The following is a 19,250-nucleotide window of genomic DNA, read 5'->3' as shown; positions in this document are numbered from 1 at the left end:
CTACAATTAATTCAACACATTATCGGAACTGTATTTCAAGCAACCATTTTTGCTCGTTATTAAGGCACTTGCTACGCAATTTACAACAAGGCTGAGTACGTTCTTGAAGCTAGAACTGCTCTTTGTGCATAGTTTCGTTTTAGCTGCATATATTTTTAAAAGAAACAGATAAAGCACGACAGACCCGCTCTCCGGGTCGCGATTATTTGAAATCAATCAAGGTGGTATCGTGAAATTGAAACCAAACCTTAAAGGAGCACTGACACCAATTTTCGGCGTTAATATTATTGCACAGTTCGCTTCCTTCACTCAACAGAATACCCTGGGTGAAATATGAGCGGCCTGCGACGCGAAGGACATCACACTAAGAAAAAAAGGAGTCCCTGTGACCCTCTTTGGAGGGTATTTACTTGCCACAGATTTGACTCTTCATCGACCCCTTTCGCAGAGTCACGCTACTCTTATTGAAAGGGGGTCACACGGACCCCGTCGCAGTAGTCACAGTAGAATATGGGTGACTACCTCCTTAGAGTCAGCACTGACTGCCACGAAAGAAAAAAGAGAGTCACGGGACCCCTGCCTGATGATCATCGCGACCCTGTAACAAGAGTTGTGAGGACGCCCCCTTTCAAAGAGTCCCGTGATGCTTATGGCGACAGAGTCGTGGAAGTGTATGGGTGACCTTCCCAGAGATGGTCAGTAATACTGCTGGTGGAATCATTGCAGTATACGTGCAAGTGCAATTTTAGCCCACATGCATGCAGCTTCATGAGCAGTTTCATACAAGTATAGCAAAGCAAACCAAAAGTATTTGAAAATTATTTTATTAAAGACGAAAGTGATACACATTTGAATGAAAAGCCAGCTTAGGGTATCACAGCTGTTTTAAACCACAAAATAACCAGCAAATAGCCTAAAAACACAGATAAACTAAGCATGTTTTACTGCTTGCTATGGCTTGTCACAACGCAGGTTTGCTAGACTAACACGCATGATATTAAATCACAAAAACAAGTTTTGTGTTAACCAGCTTTGCATACCTGCTGGTGCAAGGTTAAACTGGTGTGGAAATAAATTGCAATAATTTTTAAAGGCTTCTTTCCTTGTTGCTGTTTTTCTAAGGCAGACTTCTTACACAAGTCCATGAAGTCAATCCAGAAATCTTCACAAGCCGTGCACAAGTGTTGCAAGGTGTCCTCGGGTCCTGGCGTCTCGGACCAGGCCTTGTCTCGGACCTGCCAGAAATATCAATGAAAAGAAATTGAACGATAAGACAAAAGCAAAATGAAATTGTAGCCAGCACAGTAAAATCATCAACAACAGGCTAACTGCCCAGTGCCTGACAAAAGAGAGGGCGAGGAGCACACCTCTTGCCATTACATTTCCTTGCTTCACCATTTGGCTTTTGTTATGAAATGTTTTGTATGAGGGAACATATGTATAATGTATGAAGTCACATATGGACACCCCAGAAATGCAAAGGCTTCAAAAATTATTGCATCTATAAAGAGGATCTGAAAGCTCCAGGGAGGGAGACTAAGAATTTATGAGTGCAAAAGGCTGCTACTCCCCCGTTTTGATGGTATGAAAATATCTATGTAAAGCTTAAGGCAGCACGAGTAACAAAGCAGTAAGTGAACTGAGACACCTGCTGCACAAAGGGCATGCTCCACACTGCAAAACACTGGAGGGGTACAAAGTCTCACTCAAACTGTTCAGTAAAAAGCATGAGGCAAGTTGGTACATAGTTCTTAAAAAGTCGAGTCCATAGCACATGACAAAGAAGATGATAGGACAAGCACTTGCTTGCAACTAAGTTTATTGAGTGCATCGTCTAAAATGACACCCTTTAATAGTGGGCCGCACAATGGTAACAAAGGAATCATAGTGAAGTTTCTAAATATTCAAGCTCATTGCAATACAGGTTCACTGCGCTCCTGTTTTTTATGTAATAAACATCTAAAAGCTCCCAAATCAGTGCTTTAGCTTCTTTGCAGAAGTCAAACTTGGCCCCAGAAAGGCTTGTACTTGCATGATTCGCAATGAGTGGGTACATGCAAAACGCCAAGGGACAAATTGGATACATCGACTTTCCAGATGGGAACGACACATCATAGATTCCCCCCATTCCCTGGGCAAAAACCGCTGTGTGTGCTGCTTGTTGCGCTTTTCTTTTGCTTTTAGGCTTGATAGCAATTTGCCTGAACCTTCTATCTACGCTTCACTGATTAACTTTGACGCTTTTTTAAAGTTATTCAATACGCTGACTATATTTTCTACTCTGCATGCAATGTCTGCACCCCGTTTCGTTTTTTCCTTCAACAGTTTTTAGCTTAAGTGAAAGCATGAAGCACTAAATAATGCTTACAGTTGTAGTTTCTAGATCACACTTATTACTGATGGAAAAGAAACCTAAGTTGTCAGTACAAAGGGCACCACTGCCTTGTTATGTGCCTCGGTTTCTTCCATGTTTTTAGTGGCCACAAGAAAAAATTTTAAATCACTTGTCTATTTGAATTATTTTCAACGCGTTTAGTTTCTGTACCCTGATTTTTTAACTTCTCATATAATTAAATTTGGCACAAAACTTGTTCCAAAGTTTCTAATTCCCTGGATGGGCTTTTCTGCACGAGTTGTGAGCGATGCAGTAAAGCTGACACTACAGCCTTGATGGGACATGCCACAATAATTAGTTTCCCTATCCCAATTTATGGACTTTGGATGTCCAATTTTTTGTTCTCGAACTTCTCATGCACTAGAGGGGCTTCTCTGCACAAATTCAGAGTCATGCAGTAAAGCTGACACCAGCGTTGATTTCAACTCTTTTGTTACCGCAGAAAATTGACCAGGTTTTAGGGCTCTAAGAAAACATTTCTTTTTGCTAAATGTGTTGGTTAGGCACATAGTGCAGTGGCAAAAATGCGGATGATTCAACGCCCTTGCTAGCACCAGCTGTGTAATGTTTGCATAAATAATGATCGCAAAAAAAAAACCAAATCAAAATTTTGTCACCGTAAAGAAAAATGAAAAAAAAAGAAGTTGTGTATAACAAACCACCAATAGTGGAAAAAATTTAGAATACGCTTTTGAAGGTTTACATTAAAAAATCCTGTCCAAGAAAAAATTCACTAGTGAAAATTAATTTGTCCCCGGGGTGCCCACGTGGTGCTTGCACGCATGGTGCCCGCGTCTCGTGGTGAAGCCGAACATTCATTCCAAAATACACAATTTTGGATGGTTCTCTGAAATGGTTTGATATTATTAGGGGTCCAACTTAGTCCCCACGTGATGTAAAAACATCTTATTAAGGACTACAGCAAGCACCAGATTCACGGCAAGCAAGAGATGCCAAAAAATCCACTTGGAATTTAAAACCATCTCAGTGGTGCATTTTTTGTTGACATTCTGATCATCACTTATCTACCAGAACTTCCACTTGCGGTTTATTGTCGTCTTCTGACTCGCTATGGTAGCCCTGCTTGCAGGAATAACTTGCGATGCACTAGAATTGTGCCCAGCAAGCTTTCGCACGGCGAAAAGAGTGCTGCCTAACATTTTCAAAAAGGCACCATATCAAACCTTTTGGAGACTGCCAGAATAGACAGTCGCAGTAAGAAGCAACACTAGACCTCCAAAAATAGCCTCGTACTAACAAAACTGGGCAGTGAACAGCTGGCAGTCTTCAAGGCTGATTGGAAATCTCTACTTGTCTGAGCTGATATCCGATGACTTGGTGTTATTTTTTGAGTTTCAGCTGGAGCTGTTATCGCAAAAGTAGGGCATGAGTGAAGCGATATCACAAAAGGCGTTCTTTTTTCGAGGAATAGTAGAGGGCGACGGGGGTGCTATGGCAAAACGGCTTGAAGTTGGGTAACTGCGTAGTAGCACGAAATATTAGGTTTGCAACACACAAACAGAATGAAAACTGCTCGATTCGCGGCCGCGGCGGCCGCTTTTCTGATGGAGGCGAAAAGCAAAAACGCCCGTGTGTACGAGATTTCGGCGCACGTTAAAGATCCCCAAGGTGGTCAAAATTAATCCGGAGCCCTCCACTACGGCGCGCCTCATCGCCTGTGTTGCGTCGGCGCGTCAAACCCTACAATCAATCAATCAGAATGAGAACTGCTGGAAAGTGGCTCAAAATGCCAGGTCCACTTGATACACATGCGGGGAACCTTCAGAAATAAGCTTTCACAAAACAAAACGACCCTTTCTTTGAACCAAAGCTCAGTAGTGGAAAGCTGGTGTCATTTCCAGGTAATTATCATTTGTCACTGCCATCGGATTGCAAAACTGGCAAAATGATTTGGTATTTGGCTTGCTGGAAGACTTTTGGTCAAGAAAATTCCATGGTAATGCAGCATGACCACGAGTCGCATGCTGTTTTATCAAGCGCAGCAGCAACGCTCCCTTCTGAGAAACATACACACCTCACCTTGCAAAAAACTGCCGAAAATCTCAAGGTTGCCTAAACGTGTAGTGTCTAGACTAACCACCGTGGTACATGAGAAACAACTACAACATCACAAAATCGGCAATATAAAGCACCGATCACCGATCATCAATGCTGTATATTCCTGATATCCATGTTGTCATTTCTCTTGCAACTAACGCATCCCACTGGTTAGTCTAGGCACTGCAGTTTTAGAATCAGTTCTAATTTTTCTGCTCTGGCTACACTGAAATTTCTGACGGTGTTTTTGAGGGTTGAGCAGCATGTGTTGTTTCGATAGGTGCCATGGCTGCTGCGCTATACAAAAAAGGATGTCACTTGTGGTTACGCTGCATTACCATTAGATTTTTTGATCAAATGGCTCACAGAAGTCAAGTATCAAATGATGTCGTCAGCTTTGCAATCCGACTGCGTTTAAAGGTGAGAACTACCAGAAAATGACACAAGGTATGCATTAGTGAGCTTTGGTTTAGAGGACGGGTAGCTTTTTTTCAGTCAAAGTATTCGTGGATGTCTCCGCATGTCTGACAAGTGCACTTAGCATTTTCAGCCCTTTTCCTGTCATTCGTTTCATTTCTGCATTGCGCAATTTATATTTGTCACTACTAGACAGAGAACTTCAACCCGATTTGCCTTAACGCCTTTGTTGCCCACTACTTTTCCTCAAAAAAAGCATGCCGTTTGTGATTTCACTTCACCCATGCCTTACTTGTGCAATAAGAGTTCCAGTTGAAAGTCAATTGATAACCTCAAGTCATCGGACATCAGTTAAGGGGGGAGGTGGGGATCGGAGCAAACTTTCTTATTTTTGGGCGTAGAGTAATGAAATTTGGTAGGTGCCTTGGAAAGCACTCCAAATGGTGAAATTGAAAGTTTCATAAAGATACCTTCAGTAGGTTTTGTGTTACGAAGATTTACATGTTGCCCGCTCGTGGAAAGCCTAGTGAAGTGACGAAACATGGTAGGAAGTTCTGAATACTTTTATATTGTAGTCAAAAGAACACTACAGGGTATGACATTCTTAGAATTTTTTTAAAGCCCTGCGGTTTTTTTGTATACAGCATTATTTACACCTGTAACTATTTGGGCACAACTAGCATTGGCATAAATACTAAATAAAAAAATAACAAGGCCCTAAATGGAAAATCAGGAAATGTCATACCCTGCAGAACACTTCAAGGATTCAAAAAAAACAAACAGGATCAAAATCTGTCCAGTGGTTGCGGTGGTATCCTCTCCACGAGCAACAGGGAATGCCTGAAACGCACTTTTGAGAAAACGGCTCTCAAAGTTTACGGAGCACTTCATGTCCCTCAAAAGGCACCAGACGCATAGTCCTTGCTGTCCTTGCTAGGGAATGACCTCTTGGGCTTTTGCCCCTTAATCTGATGTGCATGAGAAGCCTTCCTTGTTCGCTGACGATCTTTTTCTGCGGCCCTCTGGATGGCAAGGGCGCCTGGTTTGATGCCCAGTGCTGCGCAGACTTCGGTGTATGCTCGCAGGCTGCCCGAGTTGTACTTGGCAACTGCCTCGTGGACGGCTGCTTCGACGGTGAACAGGGAGGCATGCTCATCCTTGGACAGCAAGGACCACACAACCGAGTGGAGGCTCTCAGAAGCGTTCTGCGTTTTGTTCCCTCGGCACCGTTCCAACAGCTGGGGGTCAGACAGGCGCTGGTACACGGGCAGCAGTGCCTCTGCAACCCTGCTATGAAGCTTATACTTATGCGGTGGCTGTGGCTTCCCTTCTGCTTCGGCTGCTCGATGCTTGCACCAGCTCAAGGGGCCAGACGGACACAACTCATGATGGGGCTCTGCGTCAGTGGATGTTATGTGATAGAAGGTGGCCATCACCGCCCTTTGCATTTCGTCCACCTCTGTGTGGTTTCGAAGGGCGTGACCGTAGTAGTTTGTCAGCTTTTTTATCAGGTCTTGAGTGAGGCCACCTCTTCCACCCAGTGGCTCACCCTTTTTGGCCTTTCCCTTGAGAGCCCGAAGGTTTGTCCCCATCCTTTTCTTGACGTGATTTATACAATCCTCTTTAGTGAGGGGTATAAACCCATAGGGCTGGTCCTCGCACAACGCCAGGTATGTGCGGCTGTCACCATCGCAAATGATGGTAGTATATCGCAGGCCATTTCTGCTCAGTGAGCGCCTCAGCAGCATCAGTGCAGCCTCCACTTCCATTCGGCCCGAGGAAACATTGGTGTTCTTTTGGCACTGGTGAGCCTCTTTCCACTCGGGGTACTTGGGGTCATCTTCAGCTGGCCCAAGGGTGCATCCAAGGCAGAAGTTCGACAGCACTACACAGTCGAGCACGAGTCCGGTGTAAAACTCTATCACACAGCCAACACCGATGTGGGAGCTGTGTCCTCGCGTCAACCATGTGCCGTCGTACACAACGGTTATGTTGTTTACAAAGTTAACTTCCATTTCTGTGTAGACATGCCTCACAGCCTGGGCGGCATCAGCAAAGATGTTGCGTGCAGCTTCTTCAGCAGCTGGTTTGACAGTTTTTTTTAGATGGGCCTGATACGTTTTCTGGTGCAGACCCCTGTGCGAGACATTCATCGTCGCCCAGAAGTCGTTTAGGGCAGTGGGCCCTTTGCCAATGGACCTTATGGCCTGCATAGAGCGCACGTTCACGTCGAAAACTCTTGCTCCCTCCTTTCAGAAGACCACTGAGTGTCGATGGTTCCACAGGAGGAACAATTCATGACCATCTTGACAGCTAGGCCCAGCTTTGTATGCCGCTCTACTGCCAAGGTCGGCTGTAAACAACATGGACAGAGTGCATGGGCCAATAGAGAGTTCATAGCTGCCATCTGGACGATTATGTATTCCTCTTCAGAGGCGGCAGGAGTTTCGGCAGTTCGCGGTTTCGTTAGTTTCAGTTTGCGGTCAGATGCGGAGATGGCCGCGAGCGACTCGCGGACAGCCGATGCACGCGCTTCCACCGCTTCGGCAGACACAAACGTCGGCTGAATATGCGCCTGTATAGTGCGATGGGGCGAAGAAGGAAGCTCGGAGCCGCGCTGACGATCCTTGGCTTGCGGGAGATGAGCGCCGGTGGAACCCGAAAATGCTCTTCCGCTGTCACTTGTCGACGGGAAACACAACTCGGCACGGCACGGCGCCTCTTTGAGCCTTGCAGGCGTTGCTTCCGGTGATGGCGATGTTCGGCGCAAACGTTTGGAAATGCGACGCTCTCGGGCCGGCGAACGCGCAGCTCCGCGCTGATGTGAAGTCGCATCCGACGGCACGCGCGTCACCGCGCGCCCGCGCGCCCGCGCCGCAGCTCCGCCGCGTCGGCGTAGCTGGTTGACGGACCGGGATCGAAGCTGGCCTCACTATCACTTGTCGGTTGTTGGGAATCAGAAGTTACGCTGACGACTCGTTCCGGTGATGGCGAACCCACCTGCGAGTTGTCCGGCGCTTCGACGGGTGCTTGGCGTGAGGTCCCTCGCTTTGGAGGTGTGCGCTTTCGCTTCCCGTACGCAAGATGAGTCTTGCGTTTCTTTGGAAACTTTCGATGCACCATTCTTCGAATTCCGCCTAATGCGGACGCGTTCGAACGAAACTCCAACTCTAATTGGCAAACTTTGATAAAGAGCGCACGGAGAGAAGCTGTAAAACGCAACTATGGAGCCGCCATGACAGGCAGACGACGCGCGCCGATGGCGCGAAATGTTGAAGGTCGCCATAACAACAGCCAATGGCGGAGCCCGTACGTCAACCACACTGAGCGCAGCCAATGGGCGGCCGCCTTTCATCCGCGATCGCTCATGACCTTCGTTTTGTTTTCTTCTCTTTGCGCCCCTATCACATGATAGCGGTGAGCGAAAGCCCCGGCAACATGTCGCCGAAAGTGCGGCCTTTTAAACGATAGGAAGATGGCGGCAATCCGCGCCCGTAAAGGTGAGATATGGCGCCGCGAAAATGGGTGTTTTCCGGGCATCGCGATCGGTTTCGCTTCCACCTCCGCTGACAAAATAATTTTTTTAATGCATTTAGAGGCCGTTTTTCGGCGCGATATTTTTACACAGCATAGAATAAGAGTTCTGGAAGCCAAAGCAGGCAGTTTCGAAAAATCAATTTTTTCGGCGATTTCCGCGACCGGATCCCCGCGTCCCCCCTTAAGGCAAGGAGAGAGAGCTTAAAATTGGCTTCAGTTTTGATTCTGTACGAGGATATTTTCGGAGGTCTAGAGTTGCTCCTCAGTAGAACTACATATTCTGACAGTCTGCCACAAGTTTGGTATTGTTTGTTTTCTAAAATGTTAGGTGGAGGTGCAATGCAGGAGGCTCATAGAGCTGAACGCCTTTTTCATTTGTCACGCAACAGTTACTCGGGGATAGCTAGCTGGGCACTGCTCCAGTGCATCGCACCTCATTCCTGAAAGCAGGGTTAGAAAAGTGAGCCAGAAGATTATAACAACCAGCAAGTGAAAGCTTCAACAGGTGCATGATAGTAAACTGACAGTGAACGAGTTTTGTTTTCAGCCCCAAGCAGTTTTTGTCCTATCCCGAATTTTTACCTGACCATTAATGCGATGTCAACCATTGACAAGATGTTTCTACATCATGTGGGGACAAATTAGTGCCTCTAATAATGCCAAACCACCCGATTTTTTTCAGTAAACTATCCAAAATTGCATATTTTGAAACAGAGGTAGGGCTTCACTGCAGAACGAGGGCACCACACATTGTAACATGTTTTTCATATCTGACAAATTGTACTGGGCAACTAAACTTTTTTCCAAGATGTGTTTTTTATGTTTGGCAAAAATTATACTCCAAACTTTTTAAACTATTTGCGAACTGATATACACAACTTATCCATATTTGCAACGTTTGGCCAAAAACTGATTTTGTTAATTTGCGAATCTGCTCTTGTTGGAAAGGGCATCGAATAATCTGCATTTAGAGCTGATGCAGAATGTGCCTAATCAATATGCTTACACAAAAATGTTTTGTTAGACCCCAAAAATTGGTAGACTTTCTGCGATAAAAAGAAAGTTACCGCCCTGTCTGCGTGCCATATTCCGAAGTCTATTCTTAGCAGATATCAGCGTCAACGCCAGAAGTAGTGTACTTAGCGAGCAATGCAATGCATACGACAGCTTCTGGATTTTCGGGCCGTCTCGAGCGTTTTGATGCTCGGGACAGGTTTTAGTAGTAGGAAGCATCGCTTCGTTCACAGAAAAAGAATTACCTTTAAACTCTAGCTTTAATCAGCTGTCATGAGACAAATTAAACCAAGCTATTTTTCTTAGAAAACTGTTACTAAAGACAACTGTTTTTCTAGTGGCTCATTTTATTCATGACTACGTTGGCTGAAGTTGTTGAAATTGCAACTGTGTGAGAGCTTTTTATGAGTTAAATATGGGAGCGTTAACCTAATTGCTTGTAGTATTAGCATGACTAGGCCGATCTGGAAGACCATTTCGTGAGAAACGAGCGTTATCACTGCCAAAACAGCTTAAAAATACAAAACCCACCCACACATCAAGATATTCATTGATGCCAGGGTCCGTATGGGAAATGTAGGAGGTGTGTCACGGTGTCACAGTGGTGGCGTGGTTATCAGACCAGGTAGTTGTTTTGAAGGTTGGTAGCTAGTAGCTCACAATATGCCTTTTTTGTCTGCTTCTTCGGGTTTTTTTTTTTTTGAAGATTATTCGGAGCGAGATTATAGAGAAATCGATAGATGATTTTTGAAGACTTGGAACGATTCCAAGAAATTTAAGCAATTTCGCTGACACAACCGTTTTTCTAAAAATTCTAAAACCACACAAAAAAGCAACACTCAGTTTTTCCAAAGCTCCTGCGAAGTGATTTCATTAAAAGTAATTACTGCTGTACTTACCAGTGCTTCTCTGAAGGCTTCGACACCACTTTCATTCAGCAAAACAGGCCGCAGGACAGTGTATCCACCCCTCTTGCATCTAATGATAAAAAAAAATACATATCACTGACATGGAAATTAATAAGATGTGGGGGACCAACAAAAGAGTATAGAGGAGGCCATAAGGAAAAATATCCACAGGGCTCCAGCTTAACAAATGCAATGTGGTAATTGCTACGTTCCCCATATTTTCACGATGTATTAACAATTGCTTTATTATTAGGGTCTCTACTTCCGCACTACTTTCATTTAGCAGTATTAGAAGTGGAACTGGATTACAAGTTTGTGAAAAACGCGGAATTGCTGTAAACACAGATGACAACGGCAGCACTGTTTCTGCAGCAAGCAAGCAATAACACATGCAGTAAAGGGTCCATAAAGACTGAATACAGCTTTGTTTAGTTCGAAAGAACTAGCTTTTCAGTACTCACTCGGCTCCCTTCCAAGCCCGAAATACATTAGTCAGAAATACGCAAGCAACACAGAATATTTTCAAATTTCTCACTGAGGCTTTGGCATGAGACGCAATATGGGCTAGCACTAAAAAATGTCGACAGACAAGAGTCTTCTGCCGGCCCTGCTACATTAGAGTGGCGCTTCTCCACCACGTCCTCTTAGGTGTTTTCCTAGCATTTTCTGGGCATGTGTTCGCTTCTAAACTTCACTTCACATCAGACTACTGCCCTGGTCAATGAAGGGAGGAAAACTGCTTCTTCCTGTGTTGTGGCCCACAAAAATGATTAAACATATCAGATGTGCAATATACATAGCAAAAGTTGCCGCAAGGGAAAACAGAAGCCGCACCGCACATAGTGAACTCCGTCTGGAACTTCTATCTAGCCTGATAATTTTACTTAGATTTTGTTTCGACGGTAGGCCATATTTGGCCCCTCGCACCAATTTGAGCCCTCCGGGAAGGCGTTGCACTGTTCCCTTCAAGTTTCCATTCTTCTATTGCTCCCTTTGTCAATTTCTGCTCTTAAGGCTGACCAGCCCTCCTTTTCTTCTGTCCCCTATTTTACCCTACCCCAGTCTCCTTTGCCTTTGTGCTATCGAGAATAACTGGTTTGCATGTTTTCATTTATGTTGGTTTCATTGCTCACAAAACCGGAGGGTGGAAAAAAAAACTTTTCCGAACTAGTGCTTGCCGTGCTCGGCATTATTTTAGTGTAATATTGCCTTGAGGAAGCTTTGTGCACTGATCAAATCTGTCTGAATATTCAAATCCTGGTTAGGGTTTCTACAGCTGTTGTATGAAGGTTTCGACGTATTAATAGTATTTCAGGATTCCTTCACCTGCTTTTCTCAACGGAATTGGCGGTGGCCAATTTTTGGGCCAGAACGTTTCGCGTGGAATGACCCATTAGTATTATGAAGCTTTGGTTTTTTTATGTGAAGCCTTTGGTGCGTAAACAAAAAGCAGAAAACTGACACAACCTCTCTGGGAATAAAAAAGAAGTGACACCAAGGTTCAATTTTTAACAATTTTCACAGCATTTTAACATCGAAAGATGCCTTCGTGCAATAACAGTAGCTAACCGTTATTTGGAATTAATTTGAACTCAACAATATTTATGCGATCTCTAGGAGAGCAAATGGTGGTTACGAGCTAAACTGAAAGAACTTAGATAGAGACAAGTGTAATACAAACCTCCAAAAAGGCAAAGTACGCCGTGAGCATGGACATCCACAGGACTTGAGGATTAAGAGCAGCCATACCTGATAGAGCCAAAGGTGAAGGCAAAAAGTAAGGGCAGGAGCAGTTGCAACAAATGACAATTTTACAGAGACGTCAACCGCACAAGCAATTCGAAGTCTCAAGGGCCAGTCCAAAGCAGGCACAAGCAAATTTTATATCCCCTGAAACCTACTACAAACCCGCATAACCTCACACAGCCATGTCGATGAAAATCTGCAGCCCTGCAAGATTTTACCTGCTGTTATGACATGTTTCAAATGCCGAGTCTTTCCATGCCAAACAGCCAAGTGTATGGTGCTTGACACTCTAACTTTTCGGGAAAAATTAATTGTTGATGCGAAGATTCTCTTGGCCTTGCAGGAGTGTGACACGTTCACACGGAACTCGGGAGAAAGGGAACAGAATGAGTTACAATGGCGAACGGTGAAAGGGAAACTTAGCACCAAACAAGGACACAAGGGTCAACGTGCAGCCCCCGAAATCCAGTTCAAGCGAAGAGAAAAACGGAAATGCTCTCACCAACACGAGAAGCCCCATTCAGCGATGTGTGCCGCAGGTCATCGTTGGTCCAGGTTGCAGCAGAGCATTGGCCCCCGAATGCATGTACTGTTCGGACAAAGCAGCACAGGCAGCACCACGCCCTGCGTGGCAGGTGTGGTGATCCATCCTGGGCCGTGGCCACCAACCACGGCCAGGTGTAGAACCGAGCCCGGTTGTCTGCAAGCCAACTCGCTCGTCTGGAACCTCTGGTACACAGAATCCGCAGGCCCATCTCCAGTCCTGGTTAGCTCACCAGCTTCAGAGTCCTCTGGTTCCGCGATCGGCCTCCACCCGAACCTTGTTCCTTGCTTGAGCACCTCCTCCTTAATTAATGTAGACAAGCTGATGTGTTTATGGCTCTGAAATACAGTACATACAAAATATAACGAGAGGGAAGATGAAGACTTGGTTGCTGGCTAGTTGAAAGACTGCGCAAAAGATGAGGGTGACAGGAAGAGCGCTGAAGCATGTCTACTTGTGCAACACTGGTCTGCACGCTGGAGTAATGCCCAAGTGACAACATGTCTGGCAGACAATAATGATGCAAACAGGCGACTCACTAAATACAGAAAGTACACTCTGAGTGTGTAATCAGGACATGTAATATTTTGCACAGCTTTATGTCGGGCTAATTGGTGTAAGCTTTTGAAGGAAAATTGCTCTTGTTACGATCACAGAGACGGGCACAAGAAAAACGTCCGCTCTCACGAGAAGATGGCGCCGTCTACTCGTGAAATTGTACGTAGTTTTCTTGTGTCCGTCTATGTGATCATAAAAAGCACAACCTACCTTCAAAAGAATATTTAGCATGCTCCAGGCTTCTTTTGATGCCTATATTAAAGGATTCATTTTGCATTGGGGCCTATTTTCTTTACCTGCAAATATCGCGCGAACGTGACAATACATGCCAATATGCCATTCATAATGGCTTTTCCCCATAAAAAGGACACTAAACAGTCCCAACAAGTTTGCCTATACGGGCAGACCAGTGTTAAAAATGACGCTGCACCAAAGGGTTCAAAACGATTTACACCCCCCATGTACTGTTTTTTTTTTTAGTTCGGTTTGTTATTTCACGAAACGTCAAAGAAGAAAACTACAGAATAAAAAGGGAACACTTGACACACTTTTGAATAGCCTGCCATTGCAAACTAGCGCCGTGTATTACAGAATTGTACCGCTCCGCCCAACAGTCAAATGGTTTTCTGCGACCGACGGTGCAAAAAGCAGCCGTTAGACAGCGAACACAACAGTAGAGCTAGAGACAAGCTTGACGTGGGCTAATGGACGAGGGCAAAAGGAGGGTGTGCTGAAGAATACGGACGGCATGAACAAGTTAGAACAGGCGCCTCGTAGGCGCTGTAAAATACCCCTCCTCCCCACACACACACCCCGAATTCCCTGCGAGGCCACATGTCCGCCTTTCACCTCCAATTTCCACGTATATGAATTCTGTGCCCCTGTGAACTCTACGTGAACTCAAAGACGGGCTTCGTCATTAGCTCGTGAAGCTTGGCAACGTCAGGCGTTGTGGAACTGCCGTACTCGCTCGCTGGCGCGCGGCCCGAACTCTCTCTCCGTGTCCTGCATTTGCATACTATTTTCTCCCCCTTGCACATTGCAAATTCTCATCTATTTAACTACATTTCCTGCGTCCTCACCTCTTGCCAACTTTTTTTTCCCGACAACGCCGCCAGCACACGGTCAACGCGTACGCTGTAGGGGCGCGTTGGCGAGCGAGTACGGCCACAGAACAGGGAGTACGGCAGTTTCACGACGCATATCGCGGCCCGCAGACCGCGAGCAGCCGCGAGGAAGGGCGGTCGCGGCGGCGGCAGCCGGTCTCGCGAGCTCGATAGCTTAGAACAGTCTCAAATAGGGAGGAGGGAGCGAAGGAGAGATTTCACAATGCTTACGAGGCGCCAGGTAGCAAGCAAACAAGCACAGCATATGCAACTTTTTCGGCATGTGTCCGGAAAGCTAACCGAGACAACTATTTCACTTGGTATTATTAGCAGGGACAGTACTCACGTGAAAAAACACGATGACACAGCCTTTGTTCCGGCTTCGCATTCAACCGTAGCACGCCGTCGACTTGCCGAACTGAAGAACTCTAGTAGACGATTTCAGGCGGTGCGCAATGAATTCCGCACAGCAAATTTCATACCGGTGTCACGCCGTTTCCATCCCGCAGCGGTTTTGATACGCGAATTCGACAAAAATGCGTCAACTCGCCCCGCTGCCTTCGCGCCACTTACTGGCTTACTCTACTTGGCTCGCAGTGGATTCTATTGATTCGCGTTGTCTAAAATATTTGCATTTGTATTCTTGTTATTGAGTTTTAAAGCAAACGCTAGACAAAATAAATCTGGTTCTGGCAGCAACTTTTTATATATGTACGTTTTACGTAATGTACACAAGTTTTTATAAAACGAACGCAAATCAGTCACGTGACTACTTGGCGGCTTTTTTAAACGCACTAAAAGAGGCGACGCTCGCACACAGGTTCAAATATATAATAATTGTGAGCAACATGCATTAATCATTTAAATAAAAAGATTGTCGCAATATGAAGTAGTTTTTATTGAATAAAAGCAACTACAAGTAAGGATTTGAATGACTAACACTTGAATTCTGCTTTTTGGTCGGGCAGCTTGGTGTAAGTTTACACGACATCTGAACCCAGAGCTCTGTACGCGCGCAAGTGCGATGCCTTACATCGATATGTACTTAATGTACAAAATTACTAGTGGCACATAAAGCAGTGAACATACTGCTTAATTGGTAAAACGCGAATGAGAATAACATCTGCAGTAAAGTAGGCTTTGTTGCACGACAACGAAGCTTTGCAAGAAAGCAGGCACGCAACATCGTGCATAGAGAGGCTGAATTGTAGAGCGGCAGAATTGTGGCGCAAAAGCTAGTTACGTACACACCACACGTCCTGATATTCTCCCGCCTATTTTGTAGGGTTCCTGAGAAGGCCATTTAGTTGCGTAGCAATATATATTACGAAGCATAGTTTTATTCGTGTTCTTATTCGCAGAGCGTTATCCGGTGCACAGTTGGCAATGTTTTTAACGTAAAAAATAGACAACCCATTTAAATCATATACAGAAGCAATGTCAATCATACTTTCTGCTTATTTCATCAACATTGAACAGCATTGCAGTAAAGACTTTAATTCGTATAAATTAAGTATATTGTGTTATTGTTACATGTGGTTTCTATGCAATGTTAAAATATTTGCTAGTCTTTGCGCACTTTAGCATTTCCATTCGCCTAGAGTTACCGACAATTGTAAGAACAAAATAATTTGGCTACCACAGGTATGGTATGTATTGTAGATGATTGCTTTCTGATACGACATATTCAAAAATATTGTTAAAGTGAACCTCTCTATGCCCACTCATGGCGCTTTTACGGCTGTACGCACTGCAGGAAAGCCAGCTTTATCAAATGGGAGGGCTTACGGTGATGATGATGATGATAAACTCAGCGCAGGAAAGCCAACTTTAAACAATGGGAGGGCAAATTGTGGTGTTGATAAAACGCGAAGTAGAAAAGCCAACTTTACACATTTGGAGGGCACATATTGAAAAAGAATAATAAGAAGACGAAGAGGAGCAGGATGAAAAAGGCGAAGCTTTCTCCGATACAAATGAAAAGTCTACACTCCTATCCGCCAAAGTCCAAATCAATGACAACACTGAGCTAACCGAAGCAGCATATTCAGATGACCCAATTACACTCTAAAAATCATAATCACCCCATTAGCTTAGCTCAGCACTTTGCATTGTGGACTTTGCGTTTGTATCGTAGAAAGCTTGGCGTTTCAACCTTGTGTGTTCCATAAACAGCGTTAGATTTTTTATGCTTTACAGTCCTAGAAAATCAAATTTTGTACCGTTTGCGCAGAAGCGGACAAAGTCACGGGACACATACCTGTGTGCCCTTACTTTTCATGTTTTTGTATCTGCGCCACTAAATCTTGCAATACGGTAGCAACAAACCTAAGTATCACTGTGGAAATTCAATCAGTCAATAAATATATGCTAAAAATGCTGTTGACCCGTGACTCCCATTGCAAAGTGCAAGAGTCCCGTGACCCCTCCCTGTTTTAAAGAGGGTCGTGGAGCGTAAAAGAGAATCTTAGTAGAGTCTAAGGGAGTCATTGCAGCGACGACTCCCTTTGGACTCTCTTTTTTTTTAGAGTGATGGTTTAATTGGATCTCATTTATCGCGCCGACGGAGCCGCGCGTGGAGCGGCACTCAGCAAATGGACATCAGCGTGACATCATCCAGGGAGAGCCAAAAGAAGTGACGCGGCAGCGCTCGTCAAAAGCTCGTGGCGTCACTTCATGCGCGCGGCCCCACGAGCGGCGAGCGGGCGCCGGTGACGTCCGCACAAAGCGGTGAGGTCAGGCAGGGATTCTGTCATATGCGCCGTTCGGGATGAAAGCGCGGGAATTTGAAATAAACGATTTTCAGGCCGTTCAATGTAATTAACTATCGCGCGCTGAAGTATTTGAAGTGCTGTTTCAGGTTCGCGAGGCCATTAAGCATCGATAAAAGCAATAAAAGTGTAACATAAAATTTTCGTGTCAGTGCTCCTTTAAGTTACCAGTCCCCGGCGAAGTACGTGAACTGGAAAGAATAAAAACTGCAGCGGTGTACTCACTGCTTGTATTTGAGGCCCAGTTCGGTCGCCTTCCGCTGGTTCGCCCTCAGTGTCTGCACCTAGACCATAGACGAGTGTAAAAATAGTAACTAGCATGACGTTCTACTGTTCGTACATTGCATATTTCAAAGCGATTGTGGAGAAGTTATGGAGATGGTTCTAGGGTTTGCTGGGCCTTGGCATGGCTGGGGTGGGGATGGACTGCGAAATGTATCGCTGCCAAGTCTACTACGTCCTTTCTGGCCAGGCTCTTCTTCGCCCGCTTCTATTCCAAAGGTCAATCCGTATCCGACTCTGAGGCAGCTGAAGAATTCTTGTCACTTTACTGCCGTAGCCGGGAGCGTAGCACACGCAAAGCACTATATGCAGAGACATTTCAGGTAACGTTAGATGTCAGGATAAAACCTACGAGTACGTTGCGATCAGAGTCTTAGCGATTACTTAGCATAATGGTAAAGGAAAACAACTAATTTAGTGGCATCTGAAGGTTCTGAGTGTACTGGTGTGCGTTCTACGACGACATTGGTGGTGAAAGACCGTGCACAACCGCGTTAATAGCTCTGTGTGCAGTCTTTCGTAAAAGATGCGGTAGCCGCAGGGCTTTTACGTCTGTGACGGGTTCAAAGGATAAGGAGGGGCAAGTGCCTTTGAAGGCAGCACTGCTAAGCCTACAGCACGTGCCCGCCAAACCCCTTCTGGCTGAGCCCTAGCGTTGGCATTATTCCAGTCAAATCTTCCCGCCAAATCTGCAGCCATCGAAGCATGATCCCCGTGGAAGGATAGAGAGAGAGAGAGAGAGAGAGAGAGAGAGAGAGAGAGAGAGAGAGAGAGAGAGAGAGAGAGAGAGAGAGAGAGAGAGAGAGAGAGCTATTTAATGCAAACTGGTAATTCGTGAAGTCAGCCCTTCAGTGATGAGTACTGAATGTTGCACATCACGGGAAGAACAACGAGAAGGCAAACAAGAAACGCTGAAAACGAGATACATGGATTAGTATTGCCAGCAATGCTCGAATTCAGAAAGAAATTAAATTCAAAAGAAACTCGTTAAGGTATACTCTGTGAATCGAAATACGAAGTAAATGGTGCAAAGAATGGGAATAACACCAACCCAAGCGAAAGAAATAAACAACACAGCGCGAAGGAGTACACCTTTCGACACACAATTCAAAAGCAACTTGAACCGGAAGGAATAGACGTGTACGCTTTAGCCGAGACTCACCTCCGGAACATAGAAGCCCCACCTGTCATAGACTGATCACGACCGAAAGAGGTTTCCATTTCAGAGTCTCGTAAGCAGCGGAGCATTATTTACCACTGTTTCGAGAGAAAGAAAATTGGCACCACATTATCTATTCTTACCTCCTGTTTCAGATATGTTGAGAGCCTGACGAGCTGCGATACTTGAAAATCAGATACCTGTAAACAGAAACAGAAAATAAAAGAAGAAATAAAGGTTCAATATACTCCGGGCGATTGATACTCGCCATCAATGCCCGTTGCAAGATGTCCTTGGGATCCTTGAAAAGTTCGCGAACATCTTGGCTCATCTGAAATAAATCTGCGTGAGGAATTGTGTACTTTTGCACAGCTTGTACTCACGGCAAGAGTTGATGGTACACACATTCTCCGACAGAGCAGTAGTCGAGCAGGTTTCACCGCACATCTTGCACGCATTTCGAGTGCCTATGACGAAGGATAAACGTCGACGTCAAGGTGGACTTTGCGAAGTAATTTTACAGACAAAATAAATGATTGTGCTTACAGTCTTCCTTGCAGGTCTGGCAGTAGATGTGGGCGCATGTTGTAACGAAGAAAAGTGATGTTCTCGAGGGATTGGAGAAGCAGTTGTTGCAATAAACCAGCCTGTTCATTGCGAATATTATTGACCGCGGCCGGACTCAGTTCGGGACAGACTAGAATATCGAAACGCTGCCAGCGAGTGCGCTGATTATAACTTAGTTCTGTTAATTC

The 19,250-nt window shown here is 45.2% G+C and overlaps 2 protein-coding genes and 1 long non-coding RNA gene across 4 annotated transcripts in view; all 3 read right to left on the bottom strand.

The window, feature by feature from the left end:
* Positions 1-19,250, bottom strand: part of LOC144162701 (uncharacterized) — a 30,680-nt gene that overhangs the window by 8,501 nt on the left and 2,929 nt on the right. For both annotated transcript variants that reach the window (XM_077693339.1, XM_077693340.1), the window contains exons 2-4: positions 18,901-18,962; positions 18,639-18,826; positions 17,280-17,338 (exon numbers count right to left, since the gene is read on the bottom strand). The gene's annotated coding sequence lies outside the window, so the exon portion shown is untranslated. The remainder of the gene's footprint in view (positions 1-17,279; positions 17,339-18,638; positions 18,827-18,900; positions 18,963-19,250) is intronic.
* On the bottom strand, positions 393-14,847 carry LOC144162694 (uncharacterized). Its single transcript, XR_013320747.1, has 5 exons — positions 14,630-14,847; positions 12,578-12,957; positions 12,011-12,078; positions 10,321-10,399; positions 393-1,235 (listed from the first exon to the last, which is right to left on the bottom strand). It is a non-coding gene; the product is annotated as an uncharacterized LOC144162694 (long non-coding RNA).
* On the bottom strand, positions 5,161-7,185 carry LOC144162693 (uncharacterized). Its single transcript, XM_077693332.1, has one exon. The coding sequence runs from the start codon at positions 7,081-7,083 to the stop codon at positions 5,767-5,769; it is 1,317 nt and encodes a 438-aa protein (XP_077549458.1). The 5' UTR covers positions 7,084-7,185; the 3' UTR covers positions 5,161-5,766.

This window comes from Haemaphysalis longicornis, unplaced genomic scaffold, assembly GCF_048455015.1.
Source record: "Haemaphysalis longicornis isolate Haplotype H1 unplaced genomic scaffold, Haemaphysalis longicornis Haplotype H1 scaffold_12, whole genome shotgun sequence".
Classification (NCBI taxonomy): Eukaryota; Metazoa; Arthropoda; class Arachnida; order Ixodida; family Ixodidae; genus Haemaphysalis; species Haemaphysalis longicornis.
This window is presented reverse-complemented; position numbering and strand designations above follow the sequence as displayed.

What these genes read in the sequence shown, in the direction of transcription:
- LOC144162693 (XM_077693332.1), bottom strand. Translation starts at nt 7,083, where the DNA reads ATGCAGGCCATAAGGTCCATTGGCAAAGGGCCCACTGCCCTAAACGAC.